The sequence below is a fragment of the Eleutherodactylus coqui genome, chromosome 1, assembly GCF_035609145.1.
Source record: "Eleutherodactylus coqui strain aEleCoq1 chromosome 1, aEleCoq1.hap1, whole genome shotgun sequence".
NCBI lineage: Eukaryota > Metazoa > Chordata > Amphibia > Anura > Eleutherodactylidae > Eleutherodactylus > Eleutherodactylus coqui.
The window spans coordinates 467,512,077-467,532,767 of record NC_089837.1 but is presented as its reverse complement, the minus strand read 5'-3'; the positions used below and the strand labels follow the sequence as shown (position 1 = coordinate 467,532,767).

At 42.1% G+C, this 20,691-nt stretch overlaps 1 protein-coding gene across 5 annotated transcripts in view; it reads right to left on the bottom strand.

The window, feature by feature from the left end:
- The window catches only part of SCN8A (sodium voltage-gated channel alpha subunit 8), a 122,567-nt gene that overhangs the window by 54,454 nt on the left and 47,422 nt on the right, over window positions 1–20,691 (bottom strand). For 2 of the 5 annotated variants that reach the window (XM_066584357.1, XM_066584354.1), the window contains exons 6-15: window positions 20,365–20,586; window positions 16,271–16,334; window positions 15,113–15,254; window positions 13,485–13,688; window positions 12,995–13,285; window positions 11,168–11,551; window positions 7,467–7,602; window positions 5,976–6,214; window positions 3,473–3,646; window positions 791–1,147 (exon numbers count right to left, since the gene is read on the bottom strand). In XM_066584357.1, coding sequence (XP_066440454.1) covers window positions 791–1,147; window positions 3,473–3,646; window positions 5,976–6,214; window positions 7,467–7,602; window positions 11,168–11,551; window positions 12,995–13,285; window positions 13,485–13,688; window positions 15,113–15,254; window positions 16,271–16,334; window positions 20,365–20,586 — 2,213 coding nt within the window. Of the gene's footprint in view, window positions 1–790; window positions 1,148–3,472; window positions 3,647–5,975; window positions 6,215–7,466; window positions 7,603–11,167; window positions 11,552–12,994; window positions 13,286–13,484; window positions 13,689–15,112; window positions 15,255–16,270; window positions 16,335–20,364; window positions 20,587–20,691 lie in introns of those variants that run through there. The other 3 variants (XM_066584355.1, XM_066584356.1, XM_066584353.1) reach the window with 2 other exon arrangements.

The window sequence follows — 20,691 nt, the reverse complement described above, 5'->3', positions numbered from 1 at the left end:
CCATTAGAGGGACAATATATACATGGGGGGATAGGGCGTTGTCAATCTCCCTAGTTGTGTCTCCCATATATATGAGATTTTGTAGTGTAATAGGTTAGAATCACCCCTCAGTATGAGATATTGTCCCAATTTAGTGTTTTCATTCACTGGTTTGGTTGATAGACGATCGTTCACTCACATACAGCAGTGCTGATTGCTCCATGAAAATGAAGTTGAGCGAGCCCCCATCGACTCGCTAAAAAGTTAGTTGGGTCTCGTCCCTGGCAGTAAATCTGCTAATGTAAAAGGGTCTTTATAGAAGGATACTGTAACATTTGAGCCAGTAGTGTTGGACAACAGAAGTTGTGATAAACAGATATGACTAAGGCCTCCTGTCCACGGGCGAATTTTCAGTGCGTTCCCCGCGGCGATAATCCGGCCACGGGGAACGCAGTGAACGCAGTCCATAGACTTACTATGGAAAGCACCAACCTGCTGTCCACGACGGAGAATCATAGCGATTCTCCGCTCTCGGGATTTAATTGCCGCAATTCTCTGCGGTGAGTCCATCTGTCAGATAGGCTCAGCTCGGAGAACAGTCAGCAAACCCCTGCACCCCGGTGGCGGCTCCCACGGCGGAGATCAGCCGCGGGATATCGCTACGCCCCTGGACAGGAGCCCTTAGACATAAGGCATTTATTAGGGTACATACTGTGTCCGCATACATTACTTGTTCTGTATATAGGCAAAATCTGAAAGTTTAAAAAAAATTTACAGATTAATAAAAGATGTAAAAACTGTATATACTAACCACCAAGTTGCCAATAACCATCACCATCATGAAGACAACTAAACACATAGCCTGTCCCGCGACCTCCATGCAGTCCCACATGGTTTCAATCCATTCTCCACACAACACTCGGAAAACAATAAGGAAAGAATGAAAGAAATCATTCATGTGCCAACGGGGCAGCACACAGTCTGGATTTATTTTGCAGACACAGTCTTTGTAATTTTTGCCAAATAACTGCATCCCCACCACAGCAAAAATGAAGACGATGATGGCCAGCACTACGGTCAGGTTACCCAACGCACCCACAGAGTTTCCAATGATTTTGATCAGCATGTTTAGCGTGGGCCAGGACTTGGCTAGCTTGAAGACTCTCAGCTGTTGGTAAAGCACAACAATCGCTTTAATTAGTGATGAATATGCATAACAAGCCTACGATGCATATGAGAAGATAGTCTTCATAAATGGGGACATTTCTTCCTATTTTTCCTGTGCAGCTTTTATAATTTGTGTAGATGCTAGGAACATACAGGACCTTCTTACCTTCACTGGTGGTATATTTCTACCCACTAAATATATGCTCACATTAGCATTTTTAGGGTTTTGCCAGAGATATTGATATTTTTTATGGCAGGAAAACCACAGTCTATAGCGCTATTCTTGTCAAAAATACAGAAACCCTGACAGGAACTTGATGGACCAATTAAAGTCTATGGAGTCGGACAGGAAATTTTTAGGTCAGTTTCAAAATAGGTCTGGCAAAGCTGGCACAGCGACTATTATGAACAAAAACCATAACGCTAATTTAAACAGAGCCTTGTTGGCTTATTGGATATATATCCTTATTTCCTTTCAAAACTGCCTAAGAAGGCAATGTTTTTAAAGGGACACCTTGGCAAAAACACATTTTTATCTCTGCTCCCCTCACCTGACCGCCTGTCACACTCTACAGGTCTCCTATGTATACTACAGTCACTTCCATGCATTGCAGCTCCCTGTCTGATGCTTATCAGAAACCATTCTTAAGGGTGAGATTTTTGCTTTCACGTTCACATCAATCTCATGATGCATCAGCACAGCATGACATGAGCAGCTAGAGATTGTAGCCTCTTTGCTGTAGGTAAAATATTGCCATTACATTCTGTATTCACCTAAATAGGCTACAGACCATAACTATACAGTCAAGAGGATCAGCTGTTATCTCCTCTATCATAACTGTGTGACAGGAGCTGTGGGATCATCATCAGTAACTATCATAGGAGTGTCTGTGTCCGCCTCTAAGCAGTTTCTGTGGTAAGGTCCATGTAAACTTCTGGAGTTCTTCTCCTCAAGTGGGTCATGTAATTTCAGTTCTCACCAGCTCAGATTTACTTTGGTTTATGTGCTTTAAAATTAGTTTTTCATTCAGCAAAACCTCTGTGTAAAGATATTACATGGACCATAACACAGAAGTGCTTTAAAGGGGGACACAGACACTCCATTCACAGGTACTGATGATATTTAGAGGCTCCTGTCACAGAGTTATGACACAGGAGCTTACAACTCACCCTCCTGACTGCAGAGTCTTCCCTGCAGGCAGGGATGGTGCGGGCTCTAACAGGTCATGTGATGCTGTGTTGATGCATCATGGGTTTGCAAGCACAGAATAGTGAAGAGAAAGCAAGAAGAAATCTACAAATCAATATGGTACGTAATAAGTATCAGACAGGAGGCTGCACTGCATGGAAGTGACTGCAATACACACAGGAGACATCCAGAGTATGACAGGCAATCAGATGAGGGGGGCAGAGATGGAAAAAATGTATTTTCGCTGGAGTTGCCCTTTAATTTATGTAGTGTAATTTTACACTATACATTTTTTACATAATTGATTAATAATATTTTGTTAATTTATTTGCAACGCAGTCAGTGTGCAGCATTTGCATGCGCCTGAGTAAAGCTTTGGAGAAACCTATAACTATATAGTGACTTGTAGTAGTCTTCAGTTTTTCTATAAACATTTCATATACATGTGCTACGCTTCCATTTATCTAGTTGCCTTCCTAAAACTTTAAGGCAGAGGGGGCTACTGCTGGCGATAACGACCTTCACTTCTTTCTAGCGCCTCTGTTAAGCAGCGTGTAGTGCAAAGAACAGATGCTACACTAGTAAAGGGATGATGCTTCACTGGCACTCCATACTATAAGAATGTTGCCTAAAAAGTCATGTTCTGAAGATCCAAACGGGTAAATGGTTGCGATGGGAATACCCCTCTGTATGTTCCAACTACTTCATCAGGATTACAGAAATTGCCGAGCTGACTGTGCTACCCCGTTTCTGTAATTCCCATAGAAGTTAATGTGAGTTATGGAAACAGTGTAATACAGTGAGTTAAATTGTTTCCATAGCTCAGCTGTGTCTGTAACCCTGGCCATTTCTACTGTAGCAGCGGCTATGGCATGAGACAGGATGGTGGATCCCTGTTCTAGAGATAGATGTGAGGGACCCATATCTAACACATTTCTGGCACATCCTGTATATAGCCTATATACCATATGCTAGAAATGTCTGACTGGGAATACCCCTTTCATACAAGATAAGCCATGAAAGTTTAACATGACTAGCAAAGAATTATGAACGCCTGCTAAAAATTATTGTACCAACAGAGGGCGCAATTTATCAAATGTAAGAGCAGCATGAAAAATAAGCATTATCATAACATACCAATCGGAAAGATCGCAATACAGAAAGTCCTTCGACACCTTGAAGACCCAACTCCATTAAACTGAGGGACACAATAAAGCTATCAAAAATGTTCCAGCCTTCCTGAAAGTAATAGTACGGATCCATTGCTACCAACTTTAAAAACATTTCTGCTGTAAAAATGCCAGTAAATACCTAAAAGAGAAGGAAAAGAGCATTTAAAACTATATTTTGTCCCATTTTTGATTTTTTTAAAATCTCATAAAACCCCTTTGAGGGCTCAGTCACACGGGCGTTTATACGCGCGTAAAAATGCCCGTGTGACTGAGCCCTAAAGGGGTCGTTTTCCTGAAAAATGCCAAGCGGCACCTGTAAATGCAGATGCTGCTCAACAATTAGTGCTGCTATAGATTGTTAATAGCCCTGATTCTGGGCAGCACCCGCACTTACAGATGCCATCCGGCAATTGTCAAGGAAATGTGAGTGTTAGCCGCTAGCGCTCATGTAGTGGCACCCCAAGGGTTTGTCTTTAGTGAATTGAAGTCATCACGGTAATCATGTGACCACAACAAGTGTGGATCTTTTTAAGTCCATTGCAATCAGCTGTTATCACTACGGTAAGCTCTGCGCAGTCACTCATTTTTTCTGCAGTGAAAGTCGTACAATGTGGAGTTCATTTAAATCAAACTCAGTTAGTAGATGGTTTCTTCATCTGTCAAAGCAGGGGTCCGTCCCTGAAGTAGCTTTCCACTCTTGCCCATAGAGGGTGCTTCCAAATAGAGGATCCCCATCTATAAAGACCATATGTGCTACTATGAGACAGCACCTTTAAGTGGTACCACGTCCCTTTAGATTACCATATTTGAAAAGTGTTCTATTGAAACTTAATAAGGTTGCACCAGAATTGACAGAATAGTCCCGTGTCCCCTTCTCTTCCTCACTGCACCCCCTATAGAGGGAGGAGGAGTTTGAATGGAGTAGAAGTCGTGCTTGCGCAGTACTGCTTCCTTATCATCAATGAGACTGCTGGACATAGCCAAGTGCTTGTACTTGACTATTTTCGTCAGCTCCTTCGAAATAAATGGAGCGGCAGTGCGCACATGTGATGGGTACTGAGAACAGAAGGACATGGGACTGTTAGTCTCAGGATGGGTGGAGGCCCTCCCCGAGCAGGCTTTTTATCACCTGAGCTATGGATAGGTGATAAGTCTATTCTGGTACAACCTGTATAAAGTACATGTCCCGGCTCCACCGTACTAAGGCTCTTTTTAGTCTTACTATATGTGTGACAATTACATGATAATTGTATTTTTTTCACTAGTGGTTTACTAGCCTATAAACTTTCTGCACTTGCAGTAATGAACTTTTTGTGCCGATTCTGGATGACTCTGGGAAGGCATTGTTTTAATACACAGTAGCTAAGGTGAAGTCACAGAGAACAAAAAACAAAATAGACAATCACCAGCAATTTGTAAATTTTTCCTCAAAGAATGTAATGGAAAAAAACACTCATGATAAGGGTGGCTTCACCTGAGGGTGTTTTTGTGCGTTCATAGGCGCACACCCATGTAGGTGCAAAAACTCGCGTGAATGCAGGTCCGTGCATAGCTTTCAATGGAGCCGCGCCTGTTGCCGGCGGTTCCATTGTAAACAATGGTCTGCCGGCACCCCTGCATTCTTTTTCAGGGAAGGGCTTTACATGTAAGTTCTTCCCCGATAAAGAAAGATTTTAGTGTAAAAAAATAAAAAAAATAAAAAATATACCTCTCCGCCGCTGCTGTCACCCCCGTCGGGATGAAGAACACATCTGCCGCATGCGGCAGATGTTCCCTTCATCCCCGCTAGTTAAAAGAATTCCCTGTTGCTACATCTGTCACATCTGTGACAGATGCAGCAGAGGAATTCTTCAATTCTCTGCCGCAGCTGTCATACATGTCAGCTGCGGTAGAGGATTCTGCTGCCAGCAATTGATTTCGGGGAAGGGCTTTAAATATAAGCCTTTTCCTGAAAATCAAGTAAAAGTGGTTTAAAAACCAAAAAAATAGATACTCACCTTGCCTCAGCTGCTGGGGCACAGCTGCGTCTTCTCCTGCTGTCCCCTGCACTGTGGTGCTACTCTATCAGCAGGCGAGGATTTAAAATCCCCACCTGCTGAAAGAGCAGAATGTGATTGGCTGAGGTGCTGAGCCAAATCACAGGCAGTTCTCGCCGGTCATTGATTTGGCGAATACCACATGGATGCCATTTTTTTTACGGGTCGACAATTAATTGAATGGGCGCGTTTTGTCCATAATTTGCATCAGAATAGTGCATGCAATTTTCTCATGCAGACCCTGTCTGTTTAAAAAAACACAATAGTATGTGTCATACCATAGAATAATATGGGTCTGTATGCTCTCTACGTGGCATCCAGATTTTAAACAGTCAACACAAGAGTGTGCCAAAGGCGTTATAATGAGAAATAAAAGTACTGTATGTGTCTAACTAGAGATTGATGAAATGAACACTACAGGAGATCACCTACCAGATTGCCTACATACAAAACTCCTTCAAACTGTGGAGTCATAGGGTAGTGTTCCATGGCCATGAACAGAGTGTTGAGGACAATGCAAATGGTTATAGCCAAGTCAACAAAGGGATCCATTACAATCAAGTTAACTATGGTCTTGATACGTATCCAGAGAGGGCAACACGTCCATATCAAATAGGTATCTGCAAACTTGTACCAACAAGGTGGACACTTCTTTTGAGATTCTTCCAGTTCTAGAGAGAGAAAAAAAATAGAAGACATTGTAAGCTAAGGTTCATGAAAGTAATAGGTTTAATGGGAGTTTCACATTACTAATGTTATATAGCTCCATTATTTCTTGAGAAGGTCATAGGACCCTGATCAGCTAACTAGTGTCACTACAGGGGGATGTTCTACCCTGTAACTCATGGTCCTATGGATGCCCCAGCTACAGTGGAAGGGCGTATTCAGACGTCTGTATCGGCGTGAAAACCCGGCCGATATACGCTGTTCCTCTCTGCAGGGGGAGGAGGCGGGACGGCCCGGGTCAGGAGCAGAGCAATGAGCTCCCACCCCCTCTCCGGTCCTCGTCACTGTTTGCATGGGGAGGGCGGGACGGGGGCGGAGTTAAGTTCCGAACCCGTCCGCCCCCTTCCATTGCAAATAGTGGCAAGGGGCAGAGAGGGGGCGGGAGCTCAGTGCACTAGCTCCCGGCCTGTCCTGCCTCCTCCCCCTACAGAGAAGAACAGTGTATATCGGACGGGCGTGAAATCCCCGGCCGATATACAGGCGTCTGAATAAGCCCAAAAAGTGTAAAATAAAAAAAGACACAAAAACCTATGTGAATGACCCCCATAAGTCTAATATGACATCATGGGAGACATAGATGGTAAAGAAAACTGTTACAAAATTAAGTTAAAAAATGAACAGAATAAAATAAAAATATATACATTTAAAAGAAAATGATCAACCGCCGACGCCAACCAAAATAGTTGCTGTATGCACCCTGTATACCAAAACTATACAAATTATATATCAAAACGTGCAAAACAAAGTGAGGAACCCATTCCCATACTTTATTTATTTTAGCGTAAATATGTTAATTTGAAACAACTATAAATGTAATGATTTTTTTTAGCTTTTTACCTCCAATAAAACTAAAAAAAAATCTGTGAAAAAAGATATTTAAAAAATCGCCCTATATCTCAAGGCAAAAAAAAAAAAAACAGCAAAAAATTGTGGTAGGAGATGGAAAAAAATAGAGCCTTAAAAGCACCACATGAGTAAAATCCCTAAAAAGTGTCTGATCCTTTAGGACCAAAACACCCTGGTCCTTAAGGGGTTAAAATTCTCTAATAAAAGTGCCTATTTACTGTCCGTGGAGCTGGATACTTTCTTTCTACTATGTACTTGCATATGTCTGATGCGTTTCGAGGTATACATTGGGAGATCCTGAAATGTAATGTGAACAGAGCCCTAAGCAGATAGCAGCCGAGGGGCCAGTACCTTCAACCAGAGTCTGCGTCAGGACAGTCAGGACACTGTTGGTTCTGTTCTTTTTCCCAAATGATGCATGCAGCTGATCCATAGACACCCGGAGAGACCCAGAAGGCTTCTTTTTGATCTCCACCTCTGTTGTAGGCTGTAAAATAATGCACTCAGTTAGACAAGAAGGGGGTGGGTCAGCTTTATATCCTCACTAGATTTTTGAAAAAAATACTCAAGAAAATGTAATTTTTTGACTATTGAAAATTTGTAATATTTCTTGCATCCACTAACCTGCCGACTAGCTCACTGTACTGTATTCCATACAGAGACTACAACTGGAGAGCTACTGTAGGCTATATACATAGATTAGAGGTATCTACAATGAGTGTTTCCACATTACCGATTATACAGTATATTCGCTTCTCATTCTTAATGCTTAGTTTATGCGCAGAATGAATCTGCTCCGTTATGGCCGTGTGTTATAGTGCAGAGCTGTATTCACAATTCTGCAGGCTTACAGCGCTCGTTGCTGGCTCAGTTTCTGCATAGAGAATACTCTTGTGTGTTAGAAAGTGTTGTCTTTGCACCAGGTTCAGTATATTAATCTCATTAAAGGGGCTCAGCTGCCAATAAGGGGATCTTCCTGTTAACAGTTTCCAATAATAATTGTGAATGAGTCATTGCACATAACTTGTAAATTGGTGATTTGAAGTGAATAAACACTTTTATTGTTTATCATCCAACCAACCACAATGGAAACTAACTGTACAGCAGTCACTAGGTGAGAAATACAAGTTCACAAGCTGCTCTTCTCTGTCAAGCTGCTAAAATAAAACTGTATTCAGTCATATCCTAGTTTTAGTAGTATACCCCCAATGGAAAATCTACCTCAGGGCTCATGTCCACGGGCGGGTCAGATTCTGCATGTGGGAGCCCGCAGCAGAATCCGAACCTGCCTGCGGCCGAGGATCCTGCTTACCCGTCCGGGTCTTCTTTTTTTTCTACTTTGAATGTGTGCGGACGTGCCGTCTGGAGCGCCGGCGCACATGCGCACTACAGTTTTGTTTTTTTCTCTCTCCAAACTCCTGCTTTCCTGCGGTAATGTCAATTACAGATGGGCCGCGGATCAGATGGCTTCCACTGACTTCAATGCAAGACATCCGTGCGGGAACCGCAATAAAATGGAGCATGCTGCGATTTGATTTCCACACCCAAAGGTCTGCAAATCAAATCCGCATGCTTTAATTCAGTTGCAAACGCTCATGCTTCCCTATGGGCGGCTTGAACTGCGCATCATCCGCGCAGGTACCCCACGCGGATTCTGCAATTCAACTCCGCCTGTGAACATTGAGCCTTATTGTCCAGGAATACATGTCCCACTTCCATATACCCTTAAAACAAGGCCATTTTGCCATTCAAGAGTCTGGGAGAGCCTGATGCCTGTGAAAGCTGTAATGACATTGGCTATTGGTAATCTAAGACAACTTTAAATTGGCATTTAAAGGGTTTTTCATAGCAGAAATGGGAAACTGCTGCCATAGTGACCAGCCACCCGGAAAGAGCCAGCCTAGAGAAGGAGCCAAGCGCTTCAGACCAGCGCTTTTTCTGTAGCTCTCACTGAAGTGAATGGGGGCTAGGGAAACAGTAGTAGGGTGCGCTACGCCGTTTCCATAGCTCCCATTCACTTCATTGAGAGGTATGCAAAGAGCGCCAAGCTGAAAGAATGCTTGGCTCTTTCCGATAGGTGTTGGAAACAGCGCGCCGGGATCTCCCATCTCGGTCATGAAAAACCAAGATGTGACTACCCCTTTAACACAACAAAATGTACTGAAAAAAAGTAAAGTGAAAGTTTTCAGTAACTATTTGTTGAATTAACGTGTGAAGTGTCAAGTTCACATTTGCTACATCTGTACCTCGAGTTTGCAGATTTAGTGAAGCTAAATTATTGCTGTTTTCTTATTATCTACTTGATTTGTATTCTTATATTTCCTAAGCATGCACCATGCTATTCTTGAGTACCCATGCCAGGTTAGAGGAGGAGATCGGAGTAGTTATACACTAGGCTAACATGCTATCTTGGTAAATAATGGAAAAAGTGAAAGGTTATAGAACAAAAGAAACAGTGAAAGATTATAGATTTTGGGTTAGCAGAGACAAAACCAGACTGGAATTTACAGATATATTACTAATATGAAGAACTGCCATTTATAAAAGCATCTTCTGCACACTTAGCTATTATTCACTGGACTATGCATGATGTACAAGCTTAATTATAATATATAAAGAAATGAAGGGGTAAACATATAAGTATTGAAAGGTAGGGAACCCCAAGAGAGCAACATTTGTTGGGGTTTAACCACTTAGTCAAAGTTCTCCATCAACTTCTATTAGAAGCTGCATGACCACTTGATGGCTTATGGGATAACACTAATATATAAACACATGAAAGACCCATTATTTTGAAGGAGAAGCTTTTTAAATGTATCGCTCGTGCATATAGGGGTAAGTTAGCCTATTAATTCTCCAACAATACAAATATTCACATATGTATATTGTAGGTATTTGTAGACTGCGGGCTCTCGCTAGCTGGGTCTTCTCTGCCGCTCTAATAGTCCGTGCTTATTGTTCCTGTCTTTTTCCATATGTACACAAATACTAATACAATCCACCAAAGCCTGGTCCCTCTGTGTATAAAACAATGAAAAATGTGTAGGAGTAAGCCCTTAAACAGGAGAGGTCAGCTCTCCTGACATTTCCGGGGTTTTCACGTAAATATTTGTAGTCACTATAAAATAACAATTCTGCAGCACTTTTTCTGGCTGTCTTCACACGGGCCGTAAACACTTCCGGGGGGAATCCCCGTGGAACTTCAGCAGCATTTACAGTACAAGCCATGTGGATGGTATGAAATTTTCTGCAACGAATCCACATAATCTTTGAAAAATGTTGCAGATTCTAAATTCGCAGCGTGTCGATTTATGATATGGATTAATGCTGCAGAATTTAACACTGGCAATATAAGGGTTAAAGTCCACAATTAATAACGTGGCCAAACCTGCACCATTTATGTATGGATTTGCCACCACGGGTATCTAGCATAACTGCTGTAGGTATTCTGTTGCAGAATGCCCGCAGCACTTTCATCATGTGTGAAGCCGGCCTCGCTCTGCAGTGTACAGTTCCTCTGTTATTCCTCTTAGAAATGTATAAATATGTTGACAACGGGGTGTTACCAAAAGCTTTCTCAAAGGGGTGTGTCCCTACACAATCTAATAGGTCAGCACTGATTGGACAAATCAAATGACAAGTTCGCTTTAAGCATATTTACTAAAGATATATAGCCTGCATTGCTCCTTTTTGGTCCTAGGGTGGTTAGGCATAAGTGCTTTTGTAGGTACTTAAAACAAATTTGCGTTTGTTGACCTGAATGAAACATCTGAGGTTGTTATGCAAGTATAAATCCATAAAAGTAAATTTCCAGCATGTTTTTGTCTCCTTATTAGACAAGGGGAAAAAAATAGTATAATTTGGGAAAAGACATAACATAAAAAGACTAATCAAAATCTTTTTACAGGTTTAGAAAAAGGTTAGAATAAGGTTAGGAGAAAACCAGTACTCATTCCACCGGGGAAGGATCCAACTGAGTATTTCAGGGCGGCATACAGGAAGCAGAAGGGTGGACCGCCATGCCTAGACTAAACTACTATAGACTTTCTTACGCTGTCATCAGTAGCTGCCTTATCTATTTTCACCTCAGGCAGAAGACGTCCACCAGGGATTTTGGCACCCGGACCACCAATTAATGAAACCACGCCGTTACAATCCACGGTGCTGTTCCTTTTAACGTTCCTTCGCAGGTTTGGAAAGATGCGAGAGGATCTGCTGCCCTGGCTGTACCCACTGTTGTAACTATTCTTCCGGTTGTGTCTGACTGGGATGAACAAGGAGTCTCGTCTGCCTTCACTTTCTTCCACTGTACTGTGTTCATCATCTGCAAACTCATTTTCGGAAACAGGATCTCTGAAACTTCTTCGAAAACTGAAGATGCTGCTTTTGCTGTTGTGTCTAGACAGATAAGGAGAACCTGGGATGCTCAGTAGCGACTGCAGAGAGAAAACAAAAAGACATCTTAGCCTCTATCTTAGGAAATACAAGAAGTCAGATGTGTTTATTGTTGCTGTTGTGATCTTGTGTTTATTGTATTTGTGTATTGTATAAAGGTTTGTATGCATATGTTACAATTGTCTTATTTTTTCCTTTGTTTTCCCCCATAGCATCAAAAAATATGAAAAAGCGAAGAGTATCCAAAAACAAACTAGGACACTAATGAAAACAGAAAAACTAAAAAGTATGCAGTTGTATTGGTACACTACGGCTGTCCATCACTTCATACACAGGTGCTGTTGTGACCACAGATGGCTCGTTTGCTTGGCCCATTTGTCACCCTTCTGTGATCATCATTCTAAAATTTGAAAGCACTGAGCATGCCTGACCAATAAAACAGCGGATCATACAGGTCGTAACCATTAGATACTGATGGGGAACTAAGCAGAGGGGAGACCGGAGATAAACCTATATCTTTGCAACTTTATAAAACAAGTTATAACATTATATTACAAACTTACATGCTATCGCTTTATGAAGCTTTCACTTTGAATCGCCAGAATATCCCTTTATGCCTCATGTCCACGGGAAAAATCAGGCCCGCTACGGATTCTCCATGGAGAATCCGTAGCGGGTCCCTCCTGCCCCGCGGACATGAGGCATAAAAATAAGAATTAACTCACCTCTCGCCCGCTCCGGATCTTCCCTTCGCCGAGGCTTCATCTTCTCTCTGTCGCGGACGGATCTTCTTTCTTCGGCCCGGTGGATGTGCAGGGCACGTTGGTTGCGTGCCCCGCGCATGCGCCGACCTGAAGAAAAAAGATCCGGCCGCGACGGAGAGAAGATGAAGCCGCGGCGAAGGGAAGATCTGGAGCGGGTGAGTAAATTCCGCATTCCGCACTAAAATGGAGCATGGTCCAGATTTTTTCATGCTCCATTTTTAAAAAAAATCACTTTTATTGACCATCCGCGGGTATTTATCTACCCGCGGGTGGTCAATGCATCCCTATGGGATGTGGATCCGCGGGCAGGAGAAGAGTTAAAATCCGCTGCGGATTTTAATTCTTCTTTTGCCCGTGGACATGAAGCCTTAAGCTCCTATGTGAAACACTGAATGGGGAGCATTTAGACACAGTTAGAACGGAGCGTACCTACGATGATTTTTATGCGACCAACAAAAAGTAAACGAATAATACAGGATGGTTTTGCGTTTAGATGTAACAATTATCTTACATTTTTGTTCCTTTGATCGAATTCTGCAAGACAATTGCCTTAAGGCAGCTGTAGAGTCACAGATGCTCCTCTGTAACCTGTTTGCCCCATATTACTACTCAGGGGCAAAATCAAAAGAGCATTGAGAGCCATTCCTGTATTCAGTAAGAAAAAGGCAGAATGTCATAGTGAACTGCTGTGAAGACCACCTGTGTTCTGGTTTCCATTACCTGGTCCATAATAGAAAACTTTCGTCCCAGCCTGTTGTCGGGGTACCAAAACCCTTTTCTTTTCATACCATCTTCTGATTCAGATTTATACACTTTTTCAGAGTCTCCTTTCTCCTCCCCTTCCGATAATTCTTTCTGCCTCTTCTTCCTTCTGCGGTTTCTTTTTTCCTTTGCGCTCTTAGTACTCAACTTTGAAAGTTCGGAAGATGTCTGAGACATCCGGGCATCCCCTTCGTCATCTTCCACAGCATCTTCAGTAACGGTGCCAGCAGAGGTAGCCATAGCTGCTGCCTAAAAGGCAATAACAGATAAATAACAATATTGCATTGTGTGGTAGGAACAAATGTGGCGGAAACAAGTAGGTGAATTAGAGGAGGGTGTGGGGGGGATTCATTCTACTACCTAATCTTTACTCCCACTCATAGCTCAACCTTTTCGCAATATGGGTCACATATACTTATTTGTATATTTCTTCAGATTGAGGTCACACCTGCTCCTCCTGATTTTTCTTCAGCTGCTCCAGCATGGCTTTGAATTCATTTTCCTTCTGCTCGGCTTCCTCAAGAGTTGCTTGATTCTGTTCTTCATAAGCCATGGCTACCACAGCCAGAATCAAATTGACCAGATAAAATGAGCCAACGAAGATGACCAAAACAAAGAAGATCATGTATGTTTTTCCAGAAGCACGAAGGACCTAAACGATATTAAAAAAGAACAGTGAGAATGTGCTGCTATCTTATCAGGTAAAATACAGTATGAACAGCCTCAGTCTATGTTACAATACAAGGACTTAGATGTTATCACCATCAAGCTTAAGTCTTTTTCCTGAGATCTACTGCTAATTAACTGAATGCCAATATGCCTGCAGTCCCAACATCTTCAACATTTGGTAGCTCCAGAACTACAGTTATATATAGAAGTGAGTGTTGAGCCACATCAGATATTTAAAAAGAGCTCAAAGAAATGAAAGGGGTTTTCTGACTAAAGAAACATTGGTGGTGGTGGGGGCTGCTGGGGGTGAGGGGTGTATAAAATAAAAGAAAACATACTCACCTCACGCTGACCGCCGCTTCAGTCTTCTGTTTACATCGGCATCAGTGGTCACGCGGGTTGTTTACCCATGTGAAGTCTACAGCCAATGGGGGGCCAGCAGGAATGGAATTAGTGATGTTCCATAAATCTTCCTCAGGGCTTCTACCTTAGAAGCCTTTATGAGATGTCACCATGCCTTCTGGCCAGGTGATGTCACCTGTCAGATGCCGCAGGGCCAGAATGCCAAAATGTCGGTCTGGAGCTACGGTGAGTATATTTTTTTATATAGTTTTGGGCATAGGGAGCCCAAAATTGTATAAAAATAAATAACTCAGAAAAGCCTTTTAAGTAACATCACAATTTGAAACCATTTTCTAAAACGGGGCTCATTTTTCTATCCAACTGCTACACAAATGCCTCTACCCTCTGCCAGTCACTGCACTGGTTGCCCGTCCACTATAGAATTTAAACTTATAATTTAAAGCCATCACTCTCATCCTTCAAGCTCTCCATTGTGCTGCACCATCCTATATCTCTGGCTACCACCCTTCCCAATGCTCTCCATACTGCTAATGATCTTAGACTATGTTCCTCCATAATCCAAAACTGCCTCTTGCAAAGTAACATTAAATAATTTGGAAGCTAGGGGGCTGCCCCACAACAGGTTTTTGCCTGTCATGCAGAGAGTTCAGCCACAATGCCTTCCAAAGTGTGTGGCGGTGGTGGCCGCACATGTGCACTACTGCTCCATTCACTTCAATGGGACTGCCAGAGTTAGTCAAGTCGGCTAACTCCAGCAGACCCATTGAACTGAATGGCCAAAGATATTCCAACGAGCCATGACTGAAGTCTCTGCATACCAGATATAGTTTGCAGTGAGACAGTCCCTATAACGTAGTCACTCACCCTAAGACGCAGCAAATGTACTACACCGAAGCCACCAACAACTTTCACTCAGCTTTACTTGCAATACTAGGACTGATAATTCTTTCCTATTTTTTCTCTTAATTTACAAGGTCAAAATACAACAATATCAAATAAAATACATTAAATATTACATCAAATGTACACAACTGGCTTGCTTACCAATTGATACAAGTTTTCCCAAAAATCCTGAGTCATAAGGCGAAATAAGGCCAAAAAAGCCCAACTAAAGGTATCAAAGTTTGTATAGCCATAGTTTGGATTCCTTCCTGCTTTCATACATGTGTATCCTTCCGGACATTGCCTGGGATTAGAAAAATTAAAAAAGGGAAGAAAATGAATGCAACATATAGATACAAGGGCACCATGTGTTATTTAGATTTTTACACATATGTTGGTCAAGGCGGCATGAAGCATTGGATGTTACAACTGAATTAGCTATTAATTAAAGATGTAAACAAACATGCTGCACTGTTGGTTTGAATCTTGCAGAATATAGATTAGTGATAATATTCCTATTAATTGCAAGTGCCCCTGATTATGTTCTACACCTGATCGAATGTTAACACTTTGTGCTCCAACTTGGTCTTGCACAAATTCCCAAAACATAGCATGAGATAAGAATGGATCGTGCAAGTAAAACATCACTGGTAAAAAAATCTGTTCGCTATAAGTAAATACAATAAGACCATGAGATTTTCTCTTCCCTCAAGATTTGCCATTCAACATCTGTGACAACCTATGTAAAGCTGTAATGACTTTAGTGAAGCATGGAATAAATAAGGACATACTGCAGTCTTTACTAAAGAGTTATAATGTTATAATCTGAGTGACTTTCTTCGGGGCTACTACATTTGACAGCCTAGTGTTTTTTTCTGCATTAAAGGCTACAAAAAAATATTACTTAAAAACGAATTCCTCTACATTAATATACGTAATCAAGTCTAGGGGAGAAAAGTTTTGAGTATGTAAATAAACTTTCATCCTAGAGAAAGAAAGTTGGCTCTCTAGTGCCACCTATTGGATATTAATAGGTAATTGATGTAAGTACTCAAATCATCCAAAATGTAAACATTGAAGTATGTGGTGAATAAGATTGATAAAATGTCCCTATGATAACCCAAGCAAAATCTCGGAAGGATTATCGTAGAGATATCAGAGTAGAGGAATTGCAGGCTTAAGGCCCAAAACCTCAAGTGCCAATAATTAGAAAATGAAGGAACTTATTAATAAAGGTTTTTTGTTGTATACAAATGGACTTTTCTATAAATTTAAGATGAAATACAAATTGGTTTAGTTCAGTCATACTGGGATACTTACCCCGCGTCTGTGCCATTGCCGCATAGTATTGGATCTATGGCTCCATGCAGTTTATAAAAGTTTGCTATAGAAAAAAATAAGGAACAAATCAATTACAGAATACAAGTGAAGAATGAATGTCATGTGCAACAGAACTATTTCACTCACTGACTTATAAGATAATAAAGCATTTTTTAATTATTATGACAAATGTAATCCAAGATAATAACACTGCTCAAATTTCACATAATTAACTAAAATGCTGATAAAATATTAAATATTTACCATATATACTCAAGCATAAGCCTAGTTTTTCAGCACATTTTTTAATGCTGGAAAGCCCCCCTCGGCTTATACTCGAGTGAGGTAAAAAAAAACAACAACAAAAAACCCAGCAATACTCACCTCCCAGCCTAGTATATACTTGAGTATAGCTAGGCTTATACTCGAGTCAATAAGTTTTACCAGTTTTTTGTGGTAAAACTTATTGCCTCAGCGTATAATCGGAATGGCTAATACTCTAGTATATCCGGTAGCTAATTCAAAGCAATGAGTGTGCTTAAAATGCTCACATTTTTTGTGCCAACAGGTTTTATGCTCCAGTCACAGAGCCCTTTAATTGTGAAAAACAGTAGTGGATTGAGATCTCTTATTTTTCCAATGTGGTATACGGGGTTATTACAAATGATCTTCCTCACTGGAAACCCTCATAACTCACATTTAGGCCTCGGTCACACGGGCGTTTTTTCCCGCGATTTGCGGATCGCATAACGGATGCACATCCGCAAATCGCGTGACCGGGGCTGACAATTCGCTGAAAAAGCAGCACCTAGCAGCGTTTTCAGTGAAACCGCCCCGCACTGCCCGCTATCCTCTGCCACAGTTGTGCCACAGCTGTGGCATAGGAGAACGATGTTCGCCCATTGAATTCAATAGAGCCGGCAATACAGCCGGCTCAATTGAAAGCAATGGGCTGCCGGCGAGCGCAGGATGAATTTTCGGGAAGGGCTTAAAAATATAAGCCCTTCCCTGAAAACCATCCTAAAATGTGTAAAAATAAAAATTATACTTACCTTTTCCCTGCAGCCAGAGTTCAGCTGCCTCCAGCCGTCAGTTCTCGTGAACTGCTCTGTGTGGTATTCAGCAGGCGGGGATTTAAAATCCCTGCCTGCCCAATGGGCTGCCTCTGATTGGTCACAGCCCTCACCAATCAGAGGCAGCTCTCACTCACCCATTCATGAATTCATGAATGGATGAGTGATTGCTGCCTCTGATTGGCTCAGCGCAGGGACTATTCAATAGCTGAGAGCTGCCTCTGATTCATCCCGCGCTCACCGGCAGCCCATTGCTTTCAATGGAGTCGGCTGTATTGCCAGCTCCATTGAATTCAATGGGCGAACATCGTTCTCCGATGCCACAGCTGTGGCACAGCTGTGGCAGAGGATAGCGGGCAGTGCGGGGCGGTTTCAGTGAAAACGCTGCTAGGTGCAGCTTTTTCAGCGAATCGTCGGCCCTGGTCACGCGATTTGCGGATGCGCATCCGTTATGCGATCGCAAATCGCGGGGAAAACCGCCCGTGTTAGTCACTTTTACTAAATGAAAGATTTAGAGTTTGTTTCCATTGATATCAAATTTATGTATCCGTGTGTCATTAAATGTGAGTTATGAGGGTATCAAATCGGGAAGATCATTTGCAATAACCCTGTAAAATGTAACCATGATAGATGAGAAGATCACTCTGACTTTTACATACATCTGTATGGTCATGCCTGAAATTGCAGCTTAGTCCCATTCACGTAAATGAGACGAAGCAGCAGAGAGCTGTAGTGCTAGGGACTGCTACTACAAAATGTATGGCGCTGTGCTTGGTAAGCAATGAAGGTGACGTGGCACTTCTCACTAGGCCATGACTCCTTCAGTCAGATGATTCATGGGATCTGTATTCTCTCTCCATCTCTCCTTGTTCTACCTCTCCCCTCCGCCAATGCTTTCACTGGCTACCCATTACCCTTTAAATTTATTTCAAAGTATTAACAACAACACTAGGCCACCCACAAACTGTGTCCTCCATATAGGTTTACAGGGGTACTCTGGAGACTTAATGTTTTTTCACATTTTCACCCATCTACTGGATAGGTAAAAACTGATATATTGGTAGGAATCGGACCACTAGAACCTCACCATTCCCAGGAAATAGTGTTCAGTTGTTCTTCAAGGTACTGGAATGGAGGTCGTACAGGTGCACCACCGCTGCATTCATTTCAGTGAGCATGCCAGAGATTGCAGAGCTGAAATGAACGGTGTGGCGGTGCAGCTGCGCAAACTCCTCTTTGTTTCCTTAAAGATCAACCAGACCTCCTTTCCCAATTGAAAAGGGGTGTTCCCTTCTTGGCTTTTCATGTCCAAGATGCGAAAAACTAAGCCTCTGTTTCTAACCACCTGTCAGAAATAAAGCCATACACTTTAGCGCAGTGCTGTTTGCTTAGTGCTAATTGAAGTGAATGACACCTATGGAACCAGTGTATAACAGTGTGCTACGCTCTTTCCATTACTCCCTGTAACGTCAATGGGAGCTACACAAACCACTGAAGTGCTTGGGTGTTTTCAGAGTCGACAACCGGGCGGCTGGTAAGTATAGCAGTGAATTCCCATCTCTGTTATGAAAAGCGGAGATGGGAATACCACTTTAAATCTGTGTCTCGGCAGATTTGGGTCTCTGTATAAGGAAATATTAAGAAACTAATGAGCACAGAATTTAAAATTTTTAAAAATGGAGATTCACTTTAGGATGATGCGATGCCATCACACAGGGTTCATTTTGCTAGCAAGGAATCTATTTGGTTGGCATATGGAAGTTGAAAAGAAATTTAGGTCTTCTGTATATCAAATAAAACATGGCACAGCATCAGAAAGGTAAGAAACTATATGTAAACCTGGACCGGCTGACCCATTACATTGTCTGGTGGCAGAGAGCAGGTACCTCATCTGTGAACAATGTCATTGCATGCATTTCATTTTAACCATCAGTCCATTCTTACAAAAGAAATCCCACTGCCAAATAAAATGACAATAACTTTTCAGACAACTTCTGCTCATGTGTCTCGTTAATCTTGAAATACATTTTCATTTAAAAAAGTTTGTTTTAGCACTGTAAATCAAGGCTGAAGTGGCTGCCACTAGGTATCTCCCTTCCAGCCTCTCTGCAATACGCTGACTGTTGTTAGGTATTGAGCTTCTGTAGTAACTTGGATGCTGGAAGGTTTTCTTAGCAGTGGGAGGACAGTTTTATCTTCACAGCTTCTCTCATGCACTAACAGGTTGACAGATCTGCAGACACTGTGTAAACAATATCCACATCCTCTGCCTCTTCTGCAGTTACAGCACCTATGTGTGCCCATTATTTTGGGTTTACTAATCATTTGGCCAGAATGTCTGTGAATGCCCAACTCCTACAATCGTCCCAGGACAGCTGAGGGGTGGGCATTCAGAAACAGCCTTCCTGCTGGGAAGTGAAGGAAAGGAAGTACAGGACAGTGAACTACTGGCAAACTGGCAGGCTTGCAATATGCCCTCTGCCTGAAAATGTATTGCAAACAGCAGGGCAGAAAAAAAATGGGGAAAGCCACCTAAAAATCAGAATTGAAACAGGTCTAAAAAGCAGCAGATGAGTGAGTAGGCTGGGTTCACACAGGGTGGATTTGCCGCAGAAATTCCGTCTAGAATTTTGCTGCGGCAAATTCACCTGCGGCCTCTAATCCCGGGATTAGCCAGCTGTGTGGATGAGATTTTTGATATGCCACAACATGTTAATTTTTTTTTTTCGTTTAGGCCACGTTCACCTCTATGGGAGCGCCGGCCTCAATGGAAAAGCATGCAACCAAGCCGCTCCAAAACCCGCGGCTAAGTGCCGTGGGTTTTGAAGCAGCACTTTCCTTGTGGAAATCTCACGGTTTTTCGTTGCGGCCAAGCCTCGAGATTTCCCGCGGGATTCTGCCCTGTGGGAACCCAGCCTTAGGAGAACCTGTTATTTAGACAACTTGTTGAAAACTCAGGTACATGTTAACCATAACAAATAATAAAACAAGATTTGCTAGTATTGACACTGTACTACATACTTTCGTTGTTTATATATTCATCAAAGTCAAACCCTTTGCTGCCATTAGCCAAGTATTGGTCATCCATGTCGATTGGCCAAACAACACATTTCCGCCGTAAATGACCCATGAAAAGCTGTAGACCGATTAAAGCAAAGACACTGAGGCAAAACACCGTCAAAATCATGACATCTGACAACTTCTTCACAGACTGAATGAGGGCTCCCACAATTGTCTTCAGACCTGCAGAATACAATGAAAAAAAGATGCTTTTAGGTTCTGCACCGCCATACAATATGTAAAAAAAAGAAGAAAATTAAAATATGGATCTTTAATATTGGGAAGTCA